At 44.1% G+C, this 22,606-nt stretch overlaps 1 protein-coding gene across 3 annotated transcripts in view; it reads right to left on the bottom strand.

Moving 5' to 3' along the window:
- The window catches only part of LOC114883962 (stimulated by retinoic acid gene 6 protein-like), a 53,485-nt gene that overhangs the window by 13,493 nt on the left and 17,386 nt on the right, over nucleotides 1–22,606 (bottom strand). For all 3 annotated transcript variants that reach the window (XR_003790740.1, XM_029202329.1, XM_029202328.1), the window contains exons 2-10: nucleotides 22,385–22,460; nucleotides 20,524–20,624; nucleotides 17,693–17,823; nucleotides 13,785–13,905; nucleotides 12,151–12,196; nucleotides 9,841–9,969; nucleotides 5,929–5,999; nucleotides 4,412–4,523; nucleotides 1,909–2,062 (exon numbers count right to left, since the gene is read on the bottom strand). Coding sequence is in view for 2 of the 3 variants with exons in the window: in XM_029202329.1 (XP_029058162.1) it covers nucleotides 1,909–2,062; nucleotides 4,412–4,523; nucleotides 5,929–5,999; nucleotides 9,841–9,969; nucleotides 12,151–12,196; nucleotides 13,785–13,905; nucleotides 17,693–17,823; nucleotides 20,524–20,624; nucleotides 22,385–22,460 (941 nt within the window). In the remaining variant the exon portion in view is untranslated. The remainder of the gene's footprint in view (nucleotides 1–1,908; nucleotides 2,063–4,411; nucleotides 4,524–5,928; nucleotides 6,000–9,840; nucleotides 9,970–12,150; nucleotides 12,197–13,784; nucleotides 13,906–17,692; nucleotides 17,824–20,523; nucleotides 20,625–22,384; nucleotides 22,461–22,606) is intronic.

Genomic DNA, 22,606 nt, shown 5'->3' with positions numbered 1-22,606 from the left:
AATGGTACGCTTTAAATGAGTGAATTGTATGGTATATGAGTTATATCTTCATAAAGCTGTTTTTAAAAAGAAGGAAAAAGAAAGCTGATTTCCATTCCTTTCAAGTTTCAGATGTGTCTTTATCAGCATCACCAGGACTAGGCAATTGCTCTATCCCAAACCTCCACCAACACAAAGGATGTGGGTAAATCACCATAGATCTCACCCCAGGGGATGCAGGGGACACATCCTTGGAAGGAGAGGATGGAAGGAGTCTGGCCACAAGAAGAGTGAGTGCAGACTTTTTCCAGCCAGCAGCAAGAACATGACCACACACCTTTAATTTAATGCCTTTATCATCCCAAAGATGAAGCATGTTCAGCCTAAGAGTCTCTCTTGGAAAGAGGGCAGCTGTTTAAAGCTGGAAGAGATTGAGACAGAGTGAAAATGTTATATACTGATTCTTAAAGTGTCTAAACGTGAGAAATATATCAAAGAGGAGATAAAACATGAGTGAATATGGTGATATACTCACTACAATTCACCCAGACCAAGTAACTGAGGTTAGCATTAAAAAGTTGCCCAAAACAGGGGTAGAAATGTGAATTATCTGAAGTATGACTTAAAACAAGTAGTATTAAATCAAACATTAGAATATGCTCGCTGAGTGTATAGGAAGGGACTCATCAGGCAGAACACTAAAGATGAATAGAAGTGTTCAAGGGCAACAAAAAAGTATGGTAATATGGAAGAAGTAGTACCCACCTTAGTGTAACCTTCTATGTCATGTATGTATAAGAGAATTTTCCTCAAATAATTCACAGTAGATCTATTCCCCTCTGGTTTTGATATTCTACTAGCTTGTGAGTCTTAAGTGAAAATATTATTTGCATCACCTGTTTCATGGCTTAAGGAATATATGGTAATTTACAGCTATTAAATGTCAGAGCTACAAAGGCTTTTGGAAACCATTTGGTACCCTCATCCCAGTCCCATTTTAAAGATGAGGAAACTGAGGCCAAGAGAAGGGACCTGACTTGTCCAATGACAGAGTTTATCCTGACATCTTGTCCAGGTCCTTTCTCAACAAGGAATAGTGAAGAACTTTCCTTCCTTCATGGGCAATGGACATATAATTAGAGTATGTCATTTTCAAAGAAAGCTACTATTTTAAGGTAAAGTGACTGTTATGGACAGAATGTGTGTGTCTCCCACCCCCCACAAAATTCATGTGTTGAAACCCCAATCCCCAGTGTGATGGTATTTGGAAATGGAGCCTTTGGGAGGTGATTAGATCATGAGGGTGGAGCCCTCATGATGGAATTAGTGCCCTATAAGAAGATACATGAGCGAGTTTGCTTCCTCTCCCTGTTCTCCATGCAGTATGTGAGGACACAAAGAGAGGGTGGCCTTCTGCAAGTCAGGAAACAGACCCTCCCCAGACACCAGGTCTGCTAGCACCTTCAACTTCCCAGTCTCCAGAACTGTGAGAAATAAATGTCTGTTTTTATACCACACAGTCTATGGTAATTTGTTATAGCAACCTGAACTAAACAGAAATTAAATTTGAATGATATAAGTAAACTTTCCATATAATAATAAAGTCATGGACCACTGTTTTATCTTTTCCAAAGTGAAAAAAATATGATGATTTTAGTTTTTTCCACTGGCATCAAACAAAATAGGCTATTTGAGATTAGTAAATTATCAGGGCATGTTCAATTCAGCCCCAAATAGGTTCTAACAAAATGGCCTGTGTCCTGACCCCTTTTTCCTTTGAGTCAACCCAGGGAGGCATAGAGCAATTGTAACACAGGTAATATCAAGACCAGCAGCAATAATCATTATAGGTGTGCACCTGCCACAGGTCACAAGTCCCTCTCTGTTTCCTACACAGGCAGCAGGAACAAAGGTGGAGGATGGTTTTACCTTTGGTGACGTTAATCAGCTCTTTCACCTGCAGGAGGACTGGGGTCAGGGTACCCGTCTGGTTCATGGAGGCGACGTAGCTCTCCAATTCGCCTTCAAACACATCTAGCTCATCTCTCACATACACGAACATGCAGAACTCAATGACAATGAACTGGGGACACAGAGCAAATGTTTCAAGGTCTCACCTGAGTCCAGCTCAGTATATGAATAACATATGGGTCTCTCTTTGGTTTTGAGGTCAAAACTCTCTGAAGCTCAAAACTCATCTGCAATAGACTCTGGACACTTGCTCTACTGAGATGAATGCGATTGTGACTTCTTTGGAGACAGGAGTCACCCCAAACTCTGTTCTTCACACAATAGCATATAAGAGTAGGCACCACAAGGGCTCAAAGAACTCTTCAAACATTAATTAAATCAGAGTGAAATAATTAAAACAGAGTGGACTTCGAATAAGGGGTGACCCTGGGGACAATTCCAAACACTTCTCACTGTTCCCCTTCTTGTATCTTGGCAATGACCAAATTGGAGGAGGTGTTGTTTCCTGTATGCATGTCATGCTTGCTCCCCTCCTATCATCCTGTCATCCTGCCCTCATGCCCCCATCATCATGCCATTGCTTCTAGAGTCCCTGACGCCATTTTACTTCATCAACCGAACTGAATGTGGAGCTCAAATGCTACTATTTTCAGGCAGGTTCTCAATCCAGAGTAATTCACTAAATTTCCAAAGCACTTTTACCTTTTCTTTTTCTCTAGTTAGACGGCAGTACTTCATACCGTATTTTATCTTCTTGTCTTAAACCATGGGCTACTCCCAGGCCAAGACTCTGCTGAACCAGCTCTCTTCTCTCTTCCAGGTCTTAGTATAGTGTTTGGCATAGAGTAGACAACCTATAATGATTTAATAAACACAATAACCCCTAGTGATTTACCCACTGCTGCAGAGAACTCTAGCTAGTTGTCCATTAAAATCTCTTCTCCCCTTTTTTGGGCACGGGCTGGACTACATTTGCCAGCCTCCCTTGAGTTAGATATGTGTAAACAACAAGGTTCTTGTCAATGGAAGAAGAGTGGAAGGAATGTGTGCTGGGCCCACATAGCCTTTGAAAAACTCTCACAGGCATTTCACCGCCTGCTTTCTCCTTCTGCTGACTGGATGCAGGTGGTGAGGGTGCTCAGGGATGATGAAGGCACACGATGGAGAAACCAGTTATGGAACAGACACGTGGAAGACTGCTACCTCCCAAACCTCAACACTCACTCAACACTGTTAGGTGGGCAAAAATATATTCAGTGTTGTCACTGAAATTTGTGGGTTTATGTGGTACTTCATCATAACCTAATACATCCACTTAAAACTTAATCATAGGATTAGTTTATATAGGTATCATCCTAGTACATTTAAAATGAGCAGAAGACAATTTTTATCCCGCCATTTGACCCTGCTTTTGACTCAGACATTTTATCTCAGCTAACAATGACCACGTGAAATGCTTTGATTCTGTACTTTGACTTCCTGTTTTCAATTTCATAGGTTTCTGCTCTAATTTTTATTACATCTATTCTTCTGCTTACTTTGCATTTTAATTTGCTCTTTTTTGTTTGTTTGTTTCCTAAGGTGAAAGTTTAGACGATTGATTTAAGATCTTTCTTCAGGTCTAATATGTACATTCAATGCTATAAATTTCCCTCTAAGCACTGGTTTTGCTGCCTCCCACAAATTTTGATAAGTTGTGTTTTCATTTTCATCTGTTCAAAATATTTTTAATTTCCCTTGATGTTTTTCTTTGGCTCATATGTTACTTTAAAATGTGTTGTTTTCATACTTACTACTTGCAGATTCTCCGTTATCTTTCTGTTACTGATTTTTAGTTTAATTCCACTTTGATCTGAGAGCAGACATTGTATGATTTCTATTCTTTTAAATTTATTAAGACGTGTTTTATGGTCCAGGATATAGTCTATCTTGTTGAATTTTCCATTTACTCTTGAGAAGAATGTGTATTCTGCTGTTGTTGATGAAGTAGTCTTTGGATTTCCAAAATATCCAATTGATTGATGGCATCAATTACAGTTCAGGTTTTCCTACCTTGGCACTGGTTGCCATGGGGTTTCTGCTCCATTCTGTGATGATCGTGTCTCTTCAGTTTTAGGGGTAAAGTTTTGCTCCATGACCTCACCGCTCTTAGGGATCTAAGAAGAGTTGTTGATTCTTCAATTTGTTCAGATTTGTATTTGTTGTTAAGATGGATTGGCATCTTGCAAGCTCTTTACATGTGGAATTGTTAACTGGAAGTCTCTGTAAATAACTCGATTATATTTATTAGTAATATTCACCACATGAGTATAAGTGTCCTTGGAGTCAAAATGGTGGGGTCAAAGAATTGTACTTCTTTGATTTACAGATACTCAATTTTGACCCAGCTTTTAAAGAACAACCCCTATCCTAGACCCACCCCATTTATAAAACAATAAAGGATTTGCTTAGATCTACTTACAAGGTACAGGCAGATGAAAGCCAACACAGTGGTTCCAATCATCCTGCTTGGGAACTGAAAGTAAGGGTCCCACTCATATATCCTGGTTTGGAACCAAGACTTTTCTCTCTCTCTGTGAATGAATAAACATCAAGAGAAGACAGGTTGTGGCTGGTAAACAAATGCCTGATTCTTCTGAAAATAATATCATCTCCTCTTCTTCACCTTAGAGTATAGTGAAGAGAAAGAGCACTGGTAGATTCCACAGTTTTCATTCTCCCCTTATTCTTAAGAACAAAGACTCAGTTTTATTCAGTACAGCAATCTACCAAATTAAAGGCTATAGTTCCCGACCTCTCTTACAGCTAAGAGTGACCAAGACTAAACAAGCCAATTAGACGTGACCAGAGATGTGGTGTGGGACTTTGGGGAGGCTGGTCAGGTGGAACTGACACAGCTGGGAGGATTCCCTTTGACTTCATTCTTTTCTCCTGCCTGCCATCTGAAGGGCAGACATGGTAGCTGGCCCAGGCTGGAGCCCCAGCCTCTATCTTGGGCCACAGACAGCCTTCATGATGGAAACCACTACGTTACTGGAACAGAAAGACAGACAATGGGTAAACTGCGTGGTGGGCAGTCCAGGGTTAGTATGGACTGCCTGCCTCCAGAATTCTTTTACATGAGAAAGAAAGAAATCTCTCTTTTATTTGTGCCATGATTATTTTGCATTTTCTGCTATATGTAGCCAAACGTAACTCTAACCAAAGAACTAGTTTTGCCACTATGACCTTGGATTAGACATATCCCTTCTCTGGGAATATACCCTTGTGCACAGTGGCAGTGGCAGGGGTAGGGTGACTTGAATGGTCACTGAAGACCAGGTGTTCTTGCCTGGCCAAGAGCTATGTCCTCTTTTATTGGTAACAACATCTCAGTTTTTGTCTGGGAATCTACTCTTCCCCACCATCAGTCCTGGTGGTTAAGTGAAGCTGAACCACTTCCTAGTTCCCACGGTGAACATGTGACCCTGGTTTAACAATCAGTTTACTCCAATCACCTACTCACAGTAATTGGTTCTGGGATGCCATGTGGTCCAACTTGATCCAATGAAACACATTCATGGGAATTTTGTTTGAATTATTTGAAAGAAAACATTCTCTTCTCTATGAGCTTAAGACAGGAGGGTATAAGCTTAGAGATTCTGGGGGCCACCACAGGGAGGAAGCCTACCTAACTAAGAGTTTAACATAGGTAAAAGCAGAGCTGAGAGATGAGGGAAAGAGACCTAGTTCTGATTATATCAATCAAACCCCTGGATCCATCTGTGTCTGAAAACTGGCGACCTCTAGGCTTTTTAATTATGTAAGGCCATAACTTTCCTGTTTCTCTTCAATCCCATTTGAGTCGAGTTGCTGTTATTAGCAAACAAGTGTCCTAAAACAGCGCTCTTCCAGTCATCTCCAGGGCTCTGACACGGTCAGGGCTCATCAATATTGGTGCAAACACCGAGGGGCGTGAACAAATATAACTGTGCTTACTGCAGGGGGCACTTCCTCAGGAGCTGTTTGACGTGCTCTGCCTGGTGAACTTCCAGGAAAGGCTTTTCTTCCTGTGAGAAAAGAGAGAGGTTGATGTTTTGGCTCACAAAGTCTTGTTAGGGCTTTGGTCTCTTTGAGGGGCTATTTCCATAGAGGCCAGGATTTTCGGTAAAACTTGCCATTCCCAGACACCCGTCATTTATTGAAGAGACTGTAGGGTCCCGTCTCCTGTTTCCCAAGCACTTCTTTCATGAAATGCCAGAGGCCTGACCTTCCTTGACTCTTTTGCTTACTGCTTTACACCAGCCTTTGTTTTGTGAAGTCGATTTTTCCCTTTGAGATTTGGTGACTTCTCATCATAGTTCAAAACACTGTTCCAGAAATGAAACACCCAAAATCCCAGTGTTTTTATTTTTTATGAAAAGGAATTTCTCTTGCTCATTTCTTATTTTGAAATGAACTTTAATAGTATGTTTGGAAATGTTTTCTCCAAGTGTAATGAGCTTTCCACAATAGTCACCTGTTTTGCCAATATGTTGAATATGTAACTTTTACACACTGTGAGATGAAATCTTATATATTGCAGATGTTGCGCAGAGTAAAAAAGACCTGGTTATAATTCTGACTTGTAAGTGACATCAGCAGGCTGGAGGAACAGGAGGTTCCAGTTCCCATATGCCCTCAGATACACCAACTTTGACAATCCCCCACAGGTGACAGTACCTTGGTGGGGGCCCAAGTATCTACCTTGGAGGTTACAGCACTCTAGTTAAGCAAAAACTCCAAGAATAGATGCATGAAAGAGAACAAGGAGAACAGTTTCATTTTACCAACATCACTCCTCCTCCAAAGTAGTATAGCTCAGGGCATAGAGAGAAGGCCCTCTTAGCTTGTAATTTCTCCTATGAGGGAAAATAAAAGTGAAGTGAGAGCCCAGCTTCCCCAGCCTTGGGGGACACTGCCCAACAGATCCATTCCTGTCTCACACCACCCAGAACACTGAGGGGATCAGCATGGTGGAATAGTCTGGGGAAAGCTAAGAGCAGGGAAATGGGGCAGGGGGTCAATGGGGTGGGGGAGTCCTTCCGGAGTCCTCGAAGGAACAGAGAAAGAGAAAAGGGCAGAAAGCTATATAAAGAAATAATGGGGGGACTTCCCTGGTAGTCCAGTGGTAAAGAATCCACCTTCCAATGCAGGGAATGTGGGTTCGATCCCTGGTCGGGGAACTAAGATCCCACATGCCGCGGCACAACTAAGCCCACATGCCACAACTATTGAGCTTGCGCACCTCAATGAGAGAGCCCACATGCCACAAACTACAGAGCCCACATGCTCTGGAGCCCACACACTACAACTACTGAGCCCATGTGTCCTGGAGCCTGCACACCACAACTAGAGAGAGAAAACCTGCACGTCACAACTAGAGAGATGCCTGCATGCCGCAACTAGAGAGAAACCCGAGCAGACCACACGCCATAATGAAAAGATCCTGCATGCCTCAACAGAGATCCCATGTGCTGCAACTAAGACCTGACACAGCAAAAAAAAAATAAATAAGGAAAACAAATAAATAAAATAAATAAATATTTTTTAAAAAAAGAAATAGTGGGGACTTTCCTGGTGGTCCAGTGGCTAAGGCTCTGCGCTCCCAATGCAAGGGGTCTGGGTTCCATCCCTGGTCAGGGAACTAGATCCCATATGCCGCAACTAAGAGTTCACATGCCACAACTAAAGATTCTGCATGCTGCAACTAAAAGATCCCACACGCCACAACTAAAGACCCCGTAGGCTGCAACAAAGATCTCACATGCCGCAACTAAGATCCGGTGCAGCCAAAGAATAAATAAATAAATAAATCTGGGAGGGAAAAAAGAAATAATGGCAGAAAGTTTCCCTAATCTGGGGAGGAAAATGAACATCCAGATCCACAAAGCCTCAAACAGACTGAATATATAGAGGTCTTCACCAAGACACATTATAATCAAAATGTCAAAAGTCAACGACAAAGAGAGAATTTTGAAAGTACACATACAAGGGAACCCGTTTAAAGATATCACGGGATTTCTTGGCAGAATTCTTGCAGGCCAGGAGAAAGTGGGATGATATATTCAAAATGCAGAAAGAAAAAACCTGCCAATCAAGAATACGACTCTTGCCAAAACTGTCCTTTTCCAGGCAAACAAAAACTGAGGGAATTTATTACCACTAGGCCTGCCTACAAAAAATGTTAAAGTGAGCTCTTCAAGTTGAAATAACATGATGCTAATTAGCAACACAAAAACATATGGAAGTATAAAAATCACTAGTAATGGTAAGTATGTAGTCAAACTCAGAATACTCTAATACTGTAATGGTGCTGCATAAATCACTTTTAATCCTAGTATAAAAGTTAAAAGACAAAAGTATTAAAAATAACTATAGCTACAATAATTTGTTAATGGTTGAACAGTATAAAAAGTAGTAAACTGTGACATAAATCACATAAAATGTTGAGGAGGAGAAGTAAAAGTATAGAGTTCTATGCAATTGAAGTTTAACTGTTATCAACTTAAAATAGACTATTATAACTATAAAATGTTTTATTTAAGCCTCATGGTAATCACAAAGAAAAACACCTGTATTCTACACACAAAAGATAAAGGAATCAAAGCGTACCTCTACAAAAAAATCATCACATCACAAAGGAAGAAAGGAAGAAAGGAAGAAGGAATTACAAAACAGAAAACAATTAACAAAATGACAATTTTAAGTCATTATCTATCAATAATCACTTTAAATGTAAATAGATTAAATTCTCCAATCAAAAGACACTGAGTGGCTAAGTGAATTTAAAAAAAAATTCCACATATAGATTATCTGCAAGCGACTCACTTTAGCCTTAAGGACACACATGGGCTGAAAGCAAAAGGATGGAAAAAGATATTTCATAAAAATGGTAACCAAAATAGAGCAGGGGCGGGGGGTGATACTTATGAGACAAAGTGGACTTTAAGTCAAAAACTATCACAAGAGACAAAGAACGTCATTATATAATGATAAAGAGGTCAGTTCATCAAAATGATATAAAAATTGTAAACACATATACATACCTAATATCAGAGCACCTAAATATATAAAATAAATATTAACAGAACTGAAGGAAGAAATAAACAGCAACATGATAATAGTAGAGGACTTCAACACCACACTTTCAACAATGGATAGATAATCCAGTCAGAAAATCAATAAGGAAACAGCTGACTAGAACAACACTATAGACCAAATGGACCAAACAGACATTTATAGAACATTCCATATAACAGCAGCAGAATACATATTCTTCTCAAGAACATTTTCCAGGATAGAGCATATGTTTGGCCACAAAACAAGTCTTAAACATAAGAAGATTGAAATCATATCAGACATAATTTCTGACCACAAAAAGCTAGACGTTGATAACAGAAGGAAAATTGGAAAATTCACAAACAATACACTCCTGAACAACCAATGGGTCAAAGAAAAAATCAAAAGGGAAATCAGCAATATCTTGAAGCAAATGAAAATAGAAATACAACATACAGAAATTTATGGGATACAGGAAAAGCAGTTCAGTTCTAAGAGGGCAGTGTATAGCAGTAAATGCCTATATTAAGAAAAAAAGAAAGATCTCATGCAGACAACCTAACTCTTTACTTTGAGGAACTAGAAAAAGAAGCACAATGGGTAAGAGAGAGCCTCAACAACCAAATTCTCTGGGTTCCAGGTCTGGCTCTGCTATAGACTAGCTATGTGAGCTTGGGCGATGCAACTGACAACTCTGGGTCCAAGTTTCCTAATACAGAGTGGGAGAAGTAATAATAGTACCTACCTCACAAGGCTGTTGGGAAAACTTAACCTGTCAGGACACACATGGTGTTTTTACTTAGTACTCACCGTCTGGAGCTCCCAGCCCAGGTGGACCCTCAGAGACTTGACAAACATGTACAAGAAGCGGCCCAGAAGGAAGGCCAGGCAGAGCAGTGAGGGCCAGTAGAACACGACAGTCTCATACTTCCCCACAAACTGCAACAGAAGCAGACCATGGGGCGTGGGCTCTAGGTAGGGAAGGGCTAGGCCACTGGTGAGGCTGTGCACAGGAACCTGCCTGCCCCAGCCTGCTCCCACCAGGGCCCACCCTCTCAGAGCTTGGAGGTCAGCAGCCAATCCCCGCTCCCCCAGCCCCACATCATCAGAACAAGCAGTGGACTTGGAGTCCAGCAGCCCTGGACTTGAGTCTTAGCACCCCTATTTAATTTTATACAAAGGGCTTTCATGGCTTTTTTCTCATTAGGTATTAAATATTACTTTTGGAAAATACTCACAAGAGAGAGGAGGGTGAAAGAGAGAGAGAAGAGGGGAGAGAGAGAAGAGGAAGGGGGAGGGGGTGGGCGAGAGGGAGAAGGAGAAGAAGAAAAGGAAGGAAGGAAGGAAGGAAGGAAGTTAGGAGGGAGTGGGGGAAGGAGGAAGGAGGGAGGGAGAGCCCATAAGTGTCATCATTTTGGGAGCAACACAAGCTCCCAAGAGTAACAGGTCTCTCAAGATGGTGCTCATAGTTTTTCTATTTTTAGCTTCATTTTGATAAACAATTTTTTTCACTGTTTTAAGACAAATCATATTGTTATGTATCTTTCACAATTTACTGGTTAGTTTCATTTTTTTTTATGTTTCCAGAGTATTTCTCCCTAAGGAGAAATCAGAGTTTGGATGTAGTGATGTTAGGCTGGGGGACGGACACATTCTGAGACGTGCAGGCCCGTGTCTTCATCCTCCTCTCCAGCATATGCTTATATGTGAGACATAACCACCGTCAGTATTTCAGTGTCTTTCATCTTTATCTATACCCATATAGCTATATATATTATAAGTAGAGATAGTACCAGGTATGTAGGTCTGTGTCTAGCATAATCACTTCTCCACATGGTTACAAATTATTTGTGAACATTATTTTTAATGCTGCATAATAGTGCATTATTTAGATGAACCAAACTTTATCTAAACTTTCCCCTAATATTTGACATTTGAGACCCTTTCTAATGTCTCAGTTTTATAAATAAAGTTTTCATAAATACATTTGAAAACATGAGGACAAATTTTCATTAATTCCTTAGTCTGGATTTCAGTCCCATGATCTTTAATTAATAAGTCATGTTAGCCCCTGAACCTTGCTTTCCTACCAGTGAACTGGGAATGGCACTAACACACTGTCTGCAAAGTGTCCTGAGGGTTCTCCGGTTAGTGATTGGAACTGAGCCTAGAACAACGCCTGGCACATAGCAGTTCTTGGTGTTAGTGATTCTGCGCATAGAAGTGAGACCCTGCCAATTAACCATGAATATTTCAAATTTCCAAAGAACCTCTGGAAGACTGAAAGCTCTCCAAGACTCCAAAGAAAATACCTGTGATCCTGAACCTCAGGTACTGTGAGCAGTGGGAAGGAGGGCTTCTTTTGGGGCAGAGTTGTGCCGGAATGCCCTCAATCCCAGTGCAGAGATGCAGAGGGAAGGCCCAGACTACCAGCCTCATTTTCTAGTCCAGCTCCCCCCAGACTCTCTTTGTCACACCCTTTAATCCCATAGTTACTGAAGCCCAGGAAAGGCTTTGGCAAGGCTCCTGTGGGCTCCTGGCCCAGATGGCTTCTTCGTACTCCCCTCACACACCTGGTAACCCTTCTAGGTGCAGTGTGACACCCCTCTTTCATCTTGCTCCTTTTCCTGGGGTACAGGGCTAAACAGATGAACCAGCTTCCTCTAATTCTGAGAAAGACGATGCATGGCAAAGTGATAAGGGATTCATCTAGTTCGAGTCTCCCATTTTATAGACAGAGAAACTGAGGCTACATGAAGGAATGGAAACAAATGAGCTTGAGAGTCAGCCAGACCTTGTCTCAACTCCCAAATCTGCTGCTTCTCAAGAGTTACATAATATACTTGTGCCTCAGTTTCCTCACCTGTAAACAGGTTTGCTAAGAGCTTCCCTCCCTTGAGGGGCCGCTATGAGCATCAACTGAGAGAACATCTCCTGTGAATGACACCTGATGAACACAAGATGCTCTACAAATGGAAGCATCATGAATGGCTCCAACTCCCCTTTTGTCCACACGAGGAAGCTGAGGCCCAGAGTGGCAAAGGCTTGTCCCAGGTCACACAGCGAGTTGGCCATGGTGATAGGACTGAATACCCTAAATACAGCTCAGCAGGGACTCACCTGCCCATGGGGACACTGTGTGATGTGAAGGGTGGTGACAGCAAACCTGCAGGACAGAAACCAGGGTTGGGGTCCTGGGGTCCTTCCCAGCACAGCCCCTGTGAAAACAGCTCAGATACCACCTGCCTGGAGTTACCTCCCCTCCGAATCCTTCTTGGGAGGACTGGTTCCCAGTACATCCCACCCAGATCAGGCATACAGCTTGTGCCTAGGTACATGCACACTGAATTCATTTAACACATCTTCACTGAGGACATAGTCCTGGGATCCACAACGGCAGAGCAGGAAGACACTGAGAGGTCTCCTACTTCCTCCCCTCATCACTCAGGTGGGGAAACTGAAGCCCAGAGAGGGGAAGGGATTTCTCCAGAGTCACACCCAGAGCCAGGACCAAGACCCAGGTGTCCTGACTCTGGGACCGAGGCTCTTTCTGACAGGACATGCCCTGTCTGTAAACACTGCCCTGAGCAATAAGCCTCAATGTTTTCTCCTGGCTGGACACACATTCCTGGTCATACCCCCAAGGTGCCCAAGGTGCCCAAGCTGCTAAGTGGCTCTGACCACCCTCTCCTCTCCTGCTCAGAAAGTCTGGCAGAGGCTGTTAAGATGATATTGTTCCACGTCTTACCCTGAATACCCTCTCTTCTAATTTTTAAAAAGCAAGTCACAAACTCTGTAATTGTAGCCATTGGGGTATCATTTGCTTGTGAGCCCCCTGCACTGGTTCACACACTGGGCCTGGGACCCCTGCCCCACAGAAAATGCTGTAGCGGGGAAGCCAACCCAGTAAGGGGGATGCAGGCAATGAGATGAGTTTCAGGGCTGGAGAGTAGAAGTGTTCATGGGATTATTCAGCCAGAAAATATTCCCCAGGGCCAGCTCTGTGCCAGTCCGGTGTCAGCGCTGAGGGCACAGCGCTCAAGAGGAGGGTCAGAAAGGTCCCACATCTGAGGGCTCTGATCCACGAAGGATGAGCATGTATCTATCACTGGGCCAAGTCGGGGAAGACGATCCACACAGGGAATAGCAATATGTAGACAAAGAGGCCAGAACACATGTTCCATGAGGGTCTGTCCTGTCCTCCAGTGTTTTCCCTGGCTCACAGCGGGATGTCTGCTGAATGAATAAGTGGACGGAGAAAGGATTATAGGAGTCTTGCATGACCGGAGGTGTGTGCTAGAGACTGTCAGGCATGGAGAGATGGGGAGAGGCCAGAATGCGACAGCACTGAATGCCCAGCTGAGGCACCTGCACTTTCTCCTGGGCTCCCAGGGAAGCAGCGACAGCAAGGAGAAGCAGAACCCAAATGGGACTCCTGCTTCTAACCACGGGACTGATGGCACTTGACAGAAAGGAATTTTTCTACAACCCTGACTTCTGGGAGTATTCTACTCATGAGCGGCCTCCTGTGGAGCAGACAGAATGCAGGCCTGACCTTCTGAAGCCTCAAGTGCAGTTTCCAAGGAGGGGCTTCGGTGGGCCTTGGACCAGTCACTCCGCCCACCCGCCCTGGGGCTCGGTTCTGGGCAAGGTGCCCTCCAAAGAGAGCTCTCAGGTCACCTCCAGCTCCTTGTCCAGAGTCCAGCCATGGCCAAAGGAACTGCAGGAGGCCAGGCAGGCAGAGTCCATCTTACCAGATCAGAGAGTAGCTGAACCCCAGGATGGAGCTGACCAGCCGGAACTCCGACGAGAGGCAAGCAAAGAAGGGGAAGTGGGACAGGCCGACTTCGATGCCTCCGATCAGAAGCACAAAGGCTGGGAGAGACAGGGCCAGAGATGACGTGAGTTCCTCTTTTCACAGGCTCAGGGGAGACCCAGGGCAGTTATGGGGTTTCGTGTGACTTGCAGTCACAGACCTCAGGACTTAAGGAGATGAGTGGACAAGCCCCAGATTAGTACAAGGAAGAATGCAGGGATGTCTTTCATGCATTCATGCAACAGGCCCTTCCTGGTACCTCTTCCATGCCAGGCACTGGGCTAACTATTGAGATGAAGAAGACTTTGTCCCTGCCCTTGATTAGCTCACAGTATGATGGGCAGAAACATACCACAAAAATGAACAAACAAAAATCACTGAGAGTAAAGCACCATAAAGTGTACCATAGCAACACAGACAGCAGTGACGTACTGTGTTCTAAAACCCCTTGTGCACTTCATCCATAAGGCAATAATAATATTAATGCTGCCACTGACTAGCTCTGAGATGGTCTAACAGGATCCAGTAAAATGTAATTGGGCAAGGTGACCTTTCCTAAGTGTCTACTTTGAGCTGGGTTGTGGGTCAGGCACCAAGGACATAGGGGGAATGAACAAAGTTCTTGCTTTGAGATGCTTACAGTCCAAAAGGGAAGACAGGAAGGAAAGTAAACGATGTGATATGTACGGTAATAGAGGCATATTCAACCTGCTGTGTGGACAAGAAGAGGAAGTCATGGACCTCACCTGGGGTCTGGGTATCAGAGAAGGCATCCTGGAGGTGGTGACATTTAGCAAGGCCATGAAATATAAGTGGGAGTTTGTAGGATGGAGAGAAGGAGGGAAAGAAGGACATTTCTCACTCAAAGGAGGGGAGATGGTTGGTGGAGGTGGTCAGTATTTGTGTAAATGTGAATAGTGGGGGACTGGCAGCTAAGGACCATATAAAAGGAATAATTGCTGTGAGGTTAGAAGCTGCAACAGCATAATTTTTTAATTTATCTGAATTTCCCCAACCATGAAAGCAGACAGAGCAGTGAAGATAGCAAAACCAAAAACAAACATCTACAATAAATCTAAGTGACAGGACTCATTTGATATCAACATCTGATTAAGGGGAAGCAGAGGAAAGACAATAGGGTCTTTGAAATCCCAAGAGCAGAAGAACCCAAAATTGCCAGCAGGTATTCACAGGAAATTGAAGCTGAAATAACAGTTGAAACTGGGCACAGGGCTGAAGGCCTTGATTCACAGGTGAGAATCAGCAGAACTTAGTAAGGTGTTAGTAGGTCTGAGGATGCTGGAGCCATCAGGGCCCATGAGCTCATTATACTAAATATCCAAGTCCCCTCCCAGCACAAGCCCCACGTGAAGGAGAAACTGCTGGCAGCGAGAATCCAAAATAAGAAGGTAAGAACGTTAGGAACTGGGTAGTAGTGGGTCCAGACAAAAGTGGAAGGAAGAAGCCAACTCAGAAAATATGAGGTTGTAATGAGGGTACATATATATAATCATTCTGTAAAAACAGAAGAGGAGGGGCTTCCCTGGTGGCGCAGTGGTTGAGAGTCCGCCTGCCGATGCAGGGGAAACGGGTTCGTGCCCCGGTCCGGGAGGATCCCACGTGCCGCGGAGCGGCTGGGCTCGTGAGCCATGGCCGCTGAGCCTGCGCGTCCGGAGCCTGTGCTCCGCGACGGGAGAGGCCACAACAGTGAGAGGCCCACATACCGCAAAAAAAAAAAAACAAAAAACAAAACAACAAAAAAAAACAGAAGAGGAACCCTTGAGCCATGAAGCAAGAAAAAATATTCTGGTCCAGCCAGATGCTCAACATCAATTAGTCTTCATGGAAATGCAAATCAAGACAACAATCAGATACTACTTCACACCTACTAAGATGGCTATAATTTGTTTTTAAAAAAATGAAAATAACAAGTGTTGGCTAGGATGTGGAGAAATTGGAACGTTCACATATTGCAGGTCAATGGAACACAATGGACAGCCCAGAAATAGACCCATACATATACATGTGTAGACAACTGATTTTCAACAAAGGTGCAAAGGCAATGTAGTGGGTAAAGGACAGGTTTTTGTAATGACAACAGTGCTGGAACAAATGGATAGCCAAAGGCAAAAAAAAAAAAAAAAAAAGAGGAATTCAATCCACACCTCACACTATATATTCAAAAAAATTAACTCAGAATGTACCATAGACCTAAATGCGAAACACTGTGAGACTATAAAGCTTCTAGAAAACACAAAGAAGAAAATCTAAGTGACCTTAGCTTAGGCAAATATTTCTTATATGGCATCATATGCATGATCCATAAAAGAAAATATGAAAAAATTAGATTTCATCAAAATTTAAAATGTCAGCGCCTCAAAAGAAACTGTTGGTAGAATAAAAATACAAGCAACAGACTGGGGAAAAGTATTTGCAATTTATACATCTGATAAAGGACTTATATACAGAGTATATAAAGAACTCTCAAAACTCAATAAGAAGAAAACGAAAAATCCCCAATATTTTAAAATAGGCAAATAATTTGAACAAACGCTTTACCAAAGAAGGTACAGTGATAGCAGATAAGCACATGAAAATATGCTCAACAACAACAGTCATTACAAAACTGCAAACTGAAACCACAGTGAGATACCACAACATGCCTCTTAGAATGGCTAAAATTAAAAAGACTGACCATGTGTTGTCAAGGACACAGAGAAACTTAACTCTCAGACACTGAAGGTGGTAATCTACAATCAAACGGAACCATCATTTTGGAAAACAGTCTGACAGTTTCTTTAAAAGTATAATCTACTACATGATCTTAATAATCCAGACATTCCATTCAAAGGTGTTTACTCAAGAAAAATGGAAACATACAAAGACTTATAATGCTTACAGCAGCCTTATTTGTAACAGCCAAAAACTGAAAATAAATCAAATGTCTATCAATAGGTGAATGGATAAACAAACTGTGGTCTCTCCATACGGTAGAACACTATTCAGAAATGAAAAAGGAATGATTTCTGATACATTCTAAACATATATGAATCTTAAAACAACTATGCTGTGTGAAAGAAAACAGACTCCCTCCCCCCCAAAAAAACCCCGATTGCATTCTGTATGATTCCATTTGCATAACTGCCTGGGGATGGGGGTGGTGACTGGATGGGGTGGGAAGGAGAGAGTACAAAGGGGAAAAAGTTAACTTCTGGGGTTCATTATCATGATTGTGGTGATGATTTCATAGATGTAAACATTTGCCAAAGCTTAACTTGTACACTTCTAAGAGATGTATCATTTTGGTTTTAATTTGCATTAAAAACTCCTAAAAACTAAGGAGATGTTGTAGGCATTTGCTCATATAGGCTTGGAACCCAGGAGAGAGAACCAACCTGGACAGGAGATGTTTGGGAGTCATTGGATTAGGGATGGTTGAAACTGCAGGGAGAGCACAGGGCACAGGGAACAAAGAGGCCTCAGATCAATGGCCAGAGAAGTAAACACTGTTCCCTGAGGAAGCATCTGAGGGCTTACTGATATCAAGAAGGCAGTCATGGCTATGACTCAGGAGAGATTTCTAGGGTTGGTGACAGTGAACTTATTTTCTGAGACTTTGTTCTACTATGTCTAAAACACCTTTGAACCTAACTGGGAGAAAACCGCCACAAAAAAGCTTGAGACTTTCTGGGCTTGGCATTGACCTTGGGCAAGTAACAAGCTAAGAAGAACATTGACAGTTCAACAAAGTTTATCCCCTGATCCCAGAGAACCCCTGCCATGCAGTCTCCAAGAGCAAGAATTTCCACGGCAAAACTCCCAGCAGGTATGAGGCAGCGCACGTACCTTGGGCCCATTGTGGGACTTGCAGGGGCTGGTAGCCTTCCGAGAATAAGAACATGACCTTATTGGCTGCAGCCCCAAAGGCTATTCCATAGGACCATCGGTTACGAAAAGTGCCCACGAAGTCCAGAGGTCTGTGAATAAGAGAAACAGCTTGTGAGGCCAGAAGTGGCTCCTTCCCACAGTTCATTTCCAAAGTATCAACCCCACTCTGGGGAGGGACTATTAAGTAGTAAACTATTTATTTCAACTGACATATCCTGAGGCCCTCTGTGCCAATATGGGGACTACGCATAGATTCAGGGTACCAAAGTGAGGAAGACAAAATCCTTGCCCTGGAGAAGCTCCAAGTCTGGGGAACATAAGCAAGGACACCAGCAGTCGTGACAACAAGCAAAATGGGATGAATTTCATCTATGAGAGACACAAGCAGTATGACTTGAGAAACCAAAACAAAGAGTGTGTGCCAGACAGGTTGGGGGAACCTGCCCTGCACCTGGCCATGGTCTACGAGAGTCCTCCTTTCCAATATCCCTGGGAAGGTTTGGGTATCACTGGCTATGCTAGTTGCATGTGATCACATCTCCTGGCCACAGCTGATTGGACTATGGGTGGTCAGATGGTCACAGGACTTTGGATGGGCCAATCACCGTGCCTGGCCTTGTATTTTGGATTTGTGATTCTGAGGACAGGAGCCAGTCAGCTGTTAAAATTCTGTTCTGGAAAGTCATGCCAAACTGAGTCTTGCCGACGTTTGGGGAAAGCAGAGATCGTTAAGTCCGATGATAAAGTCAGATGGCAGAGAGGAAAATGGCAAAATGGTGCTGAAGGGACCCCAGTGACACAAAGAGGCAAAAGTAGAATCCGTCTCCCAGAGATGCCCATCTCAAGAGCTCTAGTTCCCATGAGGCCAACCTTGCCAGTTTCTGTGAGATCTCTGTAACTTTATAAAAAGTCCTTTCTTTTCCTTTTATGCAAACAAGCTTGAGTGGATATCTGTTTCCTCTAACCAAAAGAGCTTTGTCTACATGAGAGAAAGCAATTGCATTTGAGACAGAGAACAGGCTTTCCCCACTGGAGTGCCGTTTGAAGCGGGCTTAATGAAAACTCAAGGTGGCAGGAAGGGAAGGGTACTGCAGGTACCTGCAGGTGGGGACTTGGGAGTCAGGATCTGGACCCCACCTTCCTGTTCCATTTGGCTGGCTCGTCTTCATCTTCAAGGCACAACTCAGGGAGCACCCCTCTCAGAAACCTCCCTGACAACCCACTCTCCCAATCAGGCACACCTACTTGCTGCCTTGCTTGGGTCCCCTCAGCGCTAAGTTCATGTCCATGCTTTTCTTATCACTTGTTTAGTGAACTGTAAACTCCTCTGGAGTGGGACCTAGCACAGGGCTTTGAAAAGAGTAGCTGCTCACTGCACGTTCGTGGACACGCACTTTGTTGAACTGATTTGAATTCTAGTCAATCCCACCTGTAGTAAGTAAGCGCTATGTGGGACTCAGTCTCCCTATCTTTAAAACAGAGATGATACCCCTGCTCTGCTCATATCACAGAGACACTGTGGATGGCAAATGAAGACCTGCTTTATAAACTGTGGAGTGTCATGCACATGCGAAGGATTATTAATGGGTGAAGACGGTGAGCTAAAACTACTCAGGAAAGCAGGGCTTTTCATAAGAAAGTGGCCAGAGAGCAAGAAAACTGTGCCATTATTAATTGAATTCAAAGCAGTTTAACATGATCCATACAGCAGTCTTACTTAAAAAGTCCTACACCAGGCCCTACATGCCAAATGCCTGCGGCAAAGTCTGAAGATCTTCTTTATCCACCAGCCTCAGTCTCTCTCTGTGCCTCAGCCAATGTGGCTTAGACCTGGCAGTTTGGGAGGGGCTGACTGCTCTAATGGGTGGTAACCAGAATGTTTGCTACTCTGGGCTGGTATATGGTACATGGACATCGTTGTTGGATTTCTCTCACCGCAATGGTCAGATCACCCTTAGACTCCATCCTGACATCCTGGCTTCCTCTCCCTTCTCCAGAGCCCAAGGCTGAGACCTGAGTGTGTTCACACCCTTGAGTCTTCTCAGGTTATGACACTGGGAGAATCAGAGCCAAAAGCGACCAGAGCTGGGTTAAAGCTCTTGTCACTCGGTAGCTCTGTGGCCTTGGGCAAGTGACTCAACTTCTCTGAGCCTGAGCTAGCTCATCCATTACATGAGGATAACAACCTCCACCACGCTGGGGTCCATCCTAGTAGCGTAGGCAAAGCAGATGGTTCAGTGCCTGGGCCAGAGTCAGTATGCAACAAATGCTAATTGCATCATCATCATTAGTGGTAATTAGAGGGTGACGAGGCAGAGAGATGAACAATTAGAACTCAAGGAAAAATGTGAGGGGAGCAGAGATTCAGAATGGCAGAGTCGGAAAGGCCCTGAAAACTCCCTGGTCCAGCGGGCTCTCCTGGGACATGTCTCATGCCTCCATCCCAACAAGGAGGCTTGCTGCCACCAGTGACAAGGAACTCTCTCCCCCCTGCTTCTTGGGGTAGCCATGGTGCTGAGTATGGGAAGGCCTTTCCCATACTGAGCTGAGCCTCTTCGAGTTGTTTTAAGCACTTCTGGGCAGCCCTGGGTGCTGACGGTGCAGTAGCTTGGAAGCCAATTCTGAACTCTCTGGGCCTTGGGTGGATTGAGGCAGGGAGGGGCAGGGCTGTCCACGGTGGGGTAGAGGTGGGTGGGGAGGTAACTGGTGGTTAGCCTAGTCTTACAAATGGTGTTGGTCCCAAACACAGAGTACCCCAAGCTGTAGTGATGGACCTTGGCTCGACTCACATGATCATTCTGAAGCGGTTCCCCAGGAGGTAAGAGGCGTCATCTCTCTGTCTATGGTGCTCTCGTCTTTGGAGAAGGGACAAGACCAAAATGATGAAAAGCTATAGAAAGAGAAGATGAGTCTGTCAGAGGGAACATTCATCCTCAACCCCTCGGTGCCCTCGCTGAAGGAGAGTGTGTGGGTGAGCAAAGCACTCAGAATGTCTAGGACTCAAACTCCACACTCGGAGAGCTGGCTGCATGCCCCGTTGAGCTTCCAGAATGTTTTGTACTGAGCTTTCCTTTGTGTTGCTCTGAACAGACATGGGTTCAAATACAGTCTCTCCCACATACTGGCTGGGAGGGAGACTTAACTTCTCTGAACCTCAGTGGCCTCATCCGTAAAAAATGGGTAATAACTTTCAGGTTGCAAATCCTTCTTTGCTTTTTATTCCTGTGGATTCAGTCATATTCTCCTATACTTGATGCCCCTTTTCTCCCTTTACTAGAAAATTCCTGAGAATTATCTACACTTGCTGTCTCCATTTCCTCACCTCTCACTTGCTCTTCGACCCCCTAACATGGCTTCTACTCCCATACTCCACGGAAGCAGTTCTGGCCAAAGTCACTAATTACCACCTTGTTGCTCAATCCAAATGTAAACATTAAGCCCATATCTGCTTGACCTCACAGCAGCATTCAGTGTTGACCTCTTCCTCCTCTTAGAAATACTCTCTTCCCTATGCTTCTATCAGCCACACTTTTCTGGTTTTCTTCCAGCAATTCTCAGTCTCCTTTGCTGGATCATTCTTTACCCAACCACCAGATGTGAAGCTCCTCATGGTTCAGTCCAAGGACCACTCATCTTACTCCCCCATCCTCTCTTCCTCGGTGATCCCATCCATGTCCACACTTTCAATGGCCACCAAATACACAGAAGACTTACAAACTTGAATCTCCAGCCCAGCTGTGGTCCAGAATCATATGTTCAACTACATAGTTGGCATTTCTTTTTGATGTGTTGAACGCTTCTCAAATTCAGTATGTCTTAAATGGAACTCTTGGTTTTCCTCCCTGCCCTGTTCCTTCATCCACAACAAACCTGGATGCCCTCTAATTTTCTTTAACAAGTGAATGGCAGATACCACCATGCTTCCAGCTGTGCAAATTACAAACCCAAGAGTCATCCTCAACCTCTCCCTCTCCCTCATCTCTCTATCCAACCCATTACCAGGTTCTACTGCTTTTACCCCTTGAACATCTGGAGGTGACCACCGTCATCTAGGATGATGTAAAATCACCTCACCTGGACCCCTGCAACCATCTCCTAACTGGCCTTCCTGCCTCCTCTCTTAACTGCCTCCAACCTGATCCCCACTTGCAAACAGAGTGATCATTTCAACACATAAATCTGATCACACCATCCTTGGGCCAGAAACACTCCACTACTTCCCATTGTATTTAGAACAAAGACAAAGCTCCTTCATACACGGCCTGGCCCTGCCCACCTCCCCAGACACCTCCACCTCCAATTCCCCACTCCAGCCACACCAGCCTTCTCAGCTCCTCACACTCTCCATGCTCACGCCCGCCACGGAGCCTTTGCACGTGCTCTCCCCTCTGCCTGAAATGTTCTTCATTACGTCTTCCAACAGACCTCAGCTCCAGCACTGCTTCCTCAGAAAAGCCTTTTTTGACTCCCCTAAAAGTCAGTGCCCCTGACTCTTGGGACCTTCAAAGCCTTCTTCTGCCTGTGTTTTTAGCGCATAATGTAAGAGAGCAAGTCTCTGCTGACCTATTCAGATCCCTTTGGGAGACTGTGTATGGGAGCACCCCAGCTCCCCTCCTCTTCCCTCATCCACCCTCCCCTGCCTTCACTTACTGATGGGATGAGGGAGTAATGGAGGAAGAGCTCCATGTCCACCGAGCTGGCACAAGTGCCATTTAGCTGCCTGGTCCTGAAAAACAACCGAAACACACGTTCACATCGTCAGTCACTGCTGCAGTCACTGACCCTTCAGCCTTGAGCATCACTGTCAGGAATTTGGCTTGTAGCCCACTGAGATCATCTGATCTTTTTTAACTTCCGTTTCTGAGTCAGTGC

This window comes from Monodon monoceros, unplaced genomic scaffold (assembly GCF_005190385.1).
Source record: "Monodon monoceros isolate NGI ecotype Baffin Bay Population unplaced genomic scaffold, NGI_Narwhal_1 Super_Scaffold_5, whole genome shotgun sequence".
Taxonomy (NCBI): domain Eukaryota; kingdom Metazoa; phylum Chordata; class Mammalia; order Artiodactyla; family Monodontidae; genus Monodon; species Monodon monoceros.
The sequence above is the reverse complement of the archived record's forward strand: the minus strand, read 5'-3'. Positions and strand labels throughout refer to the sequence as shown.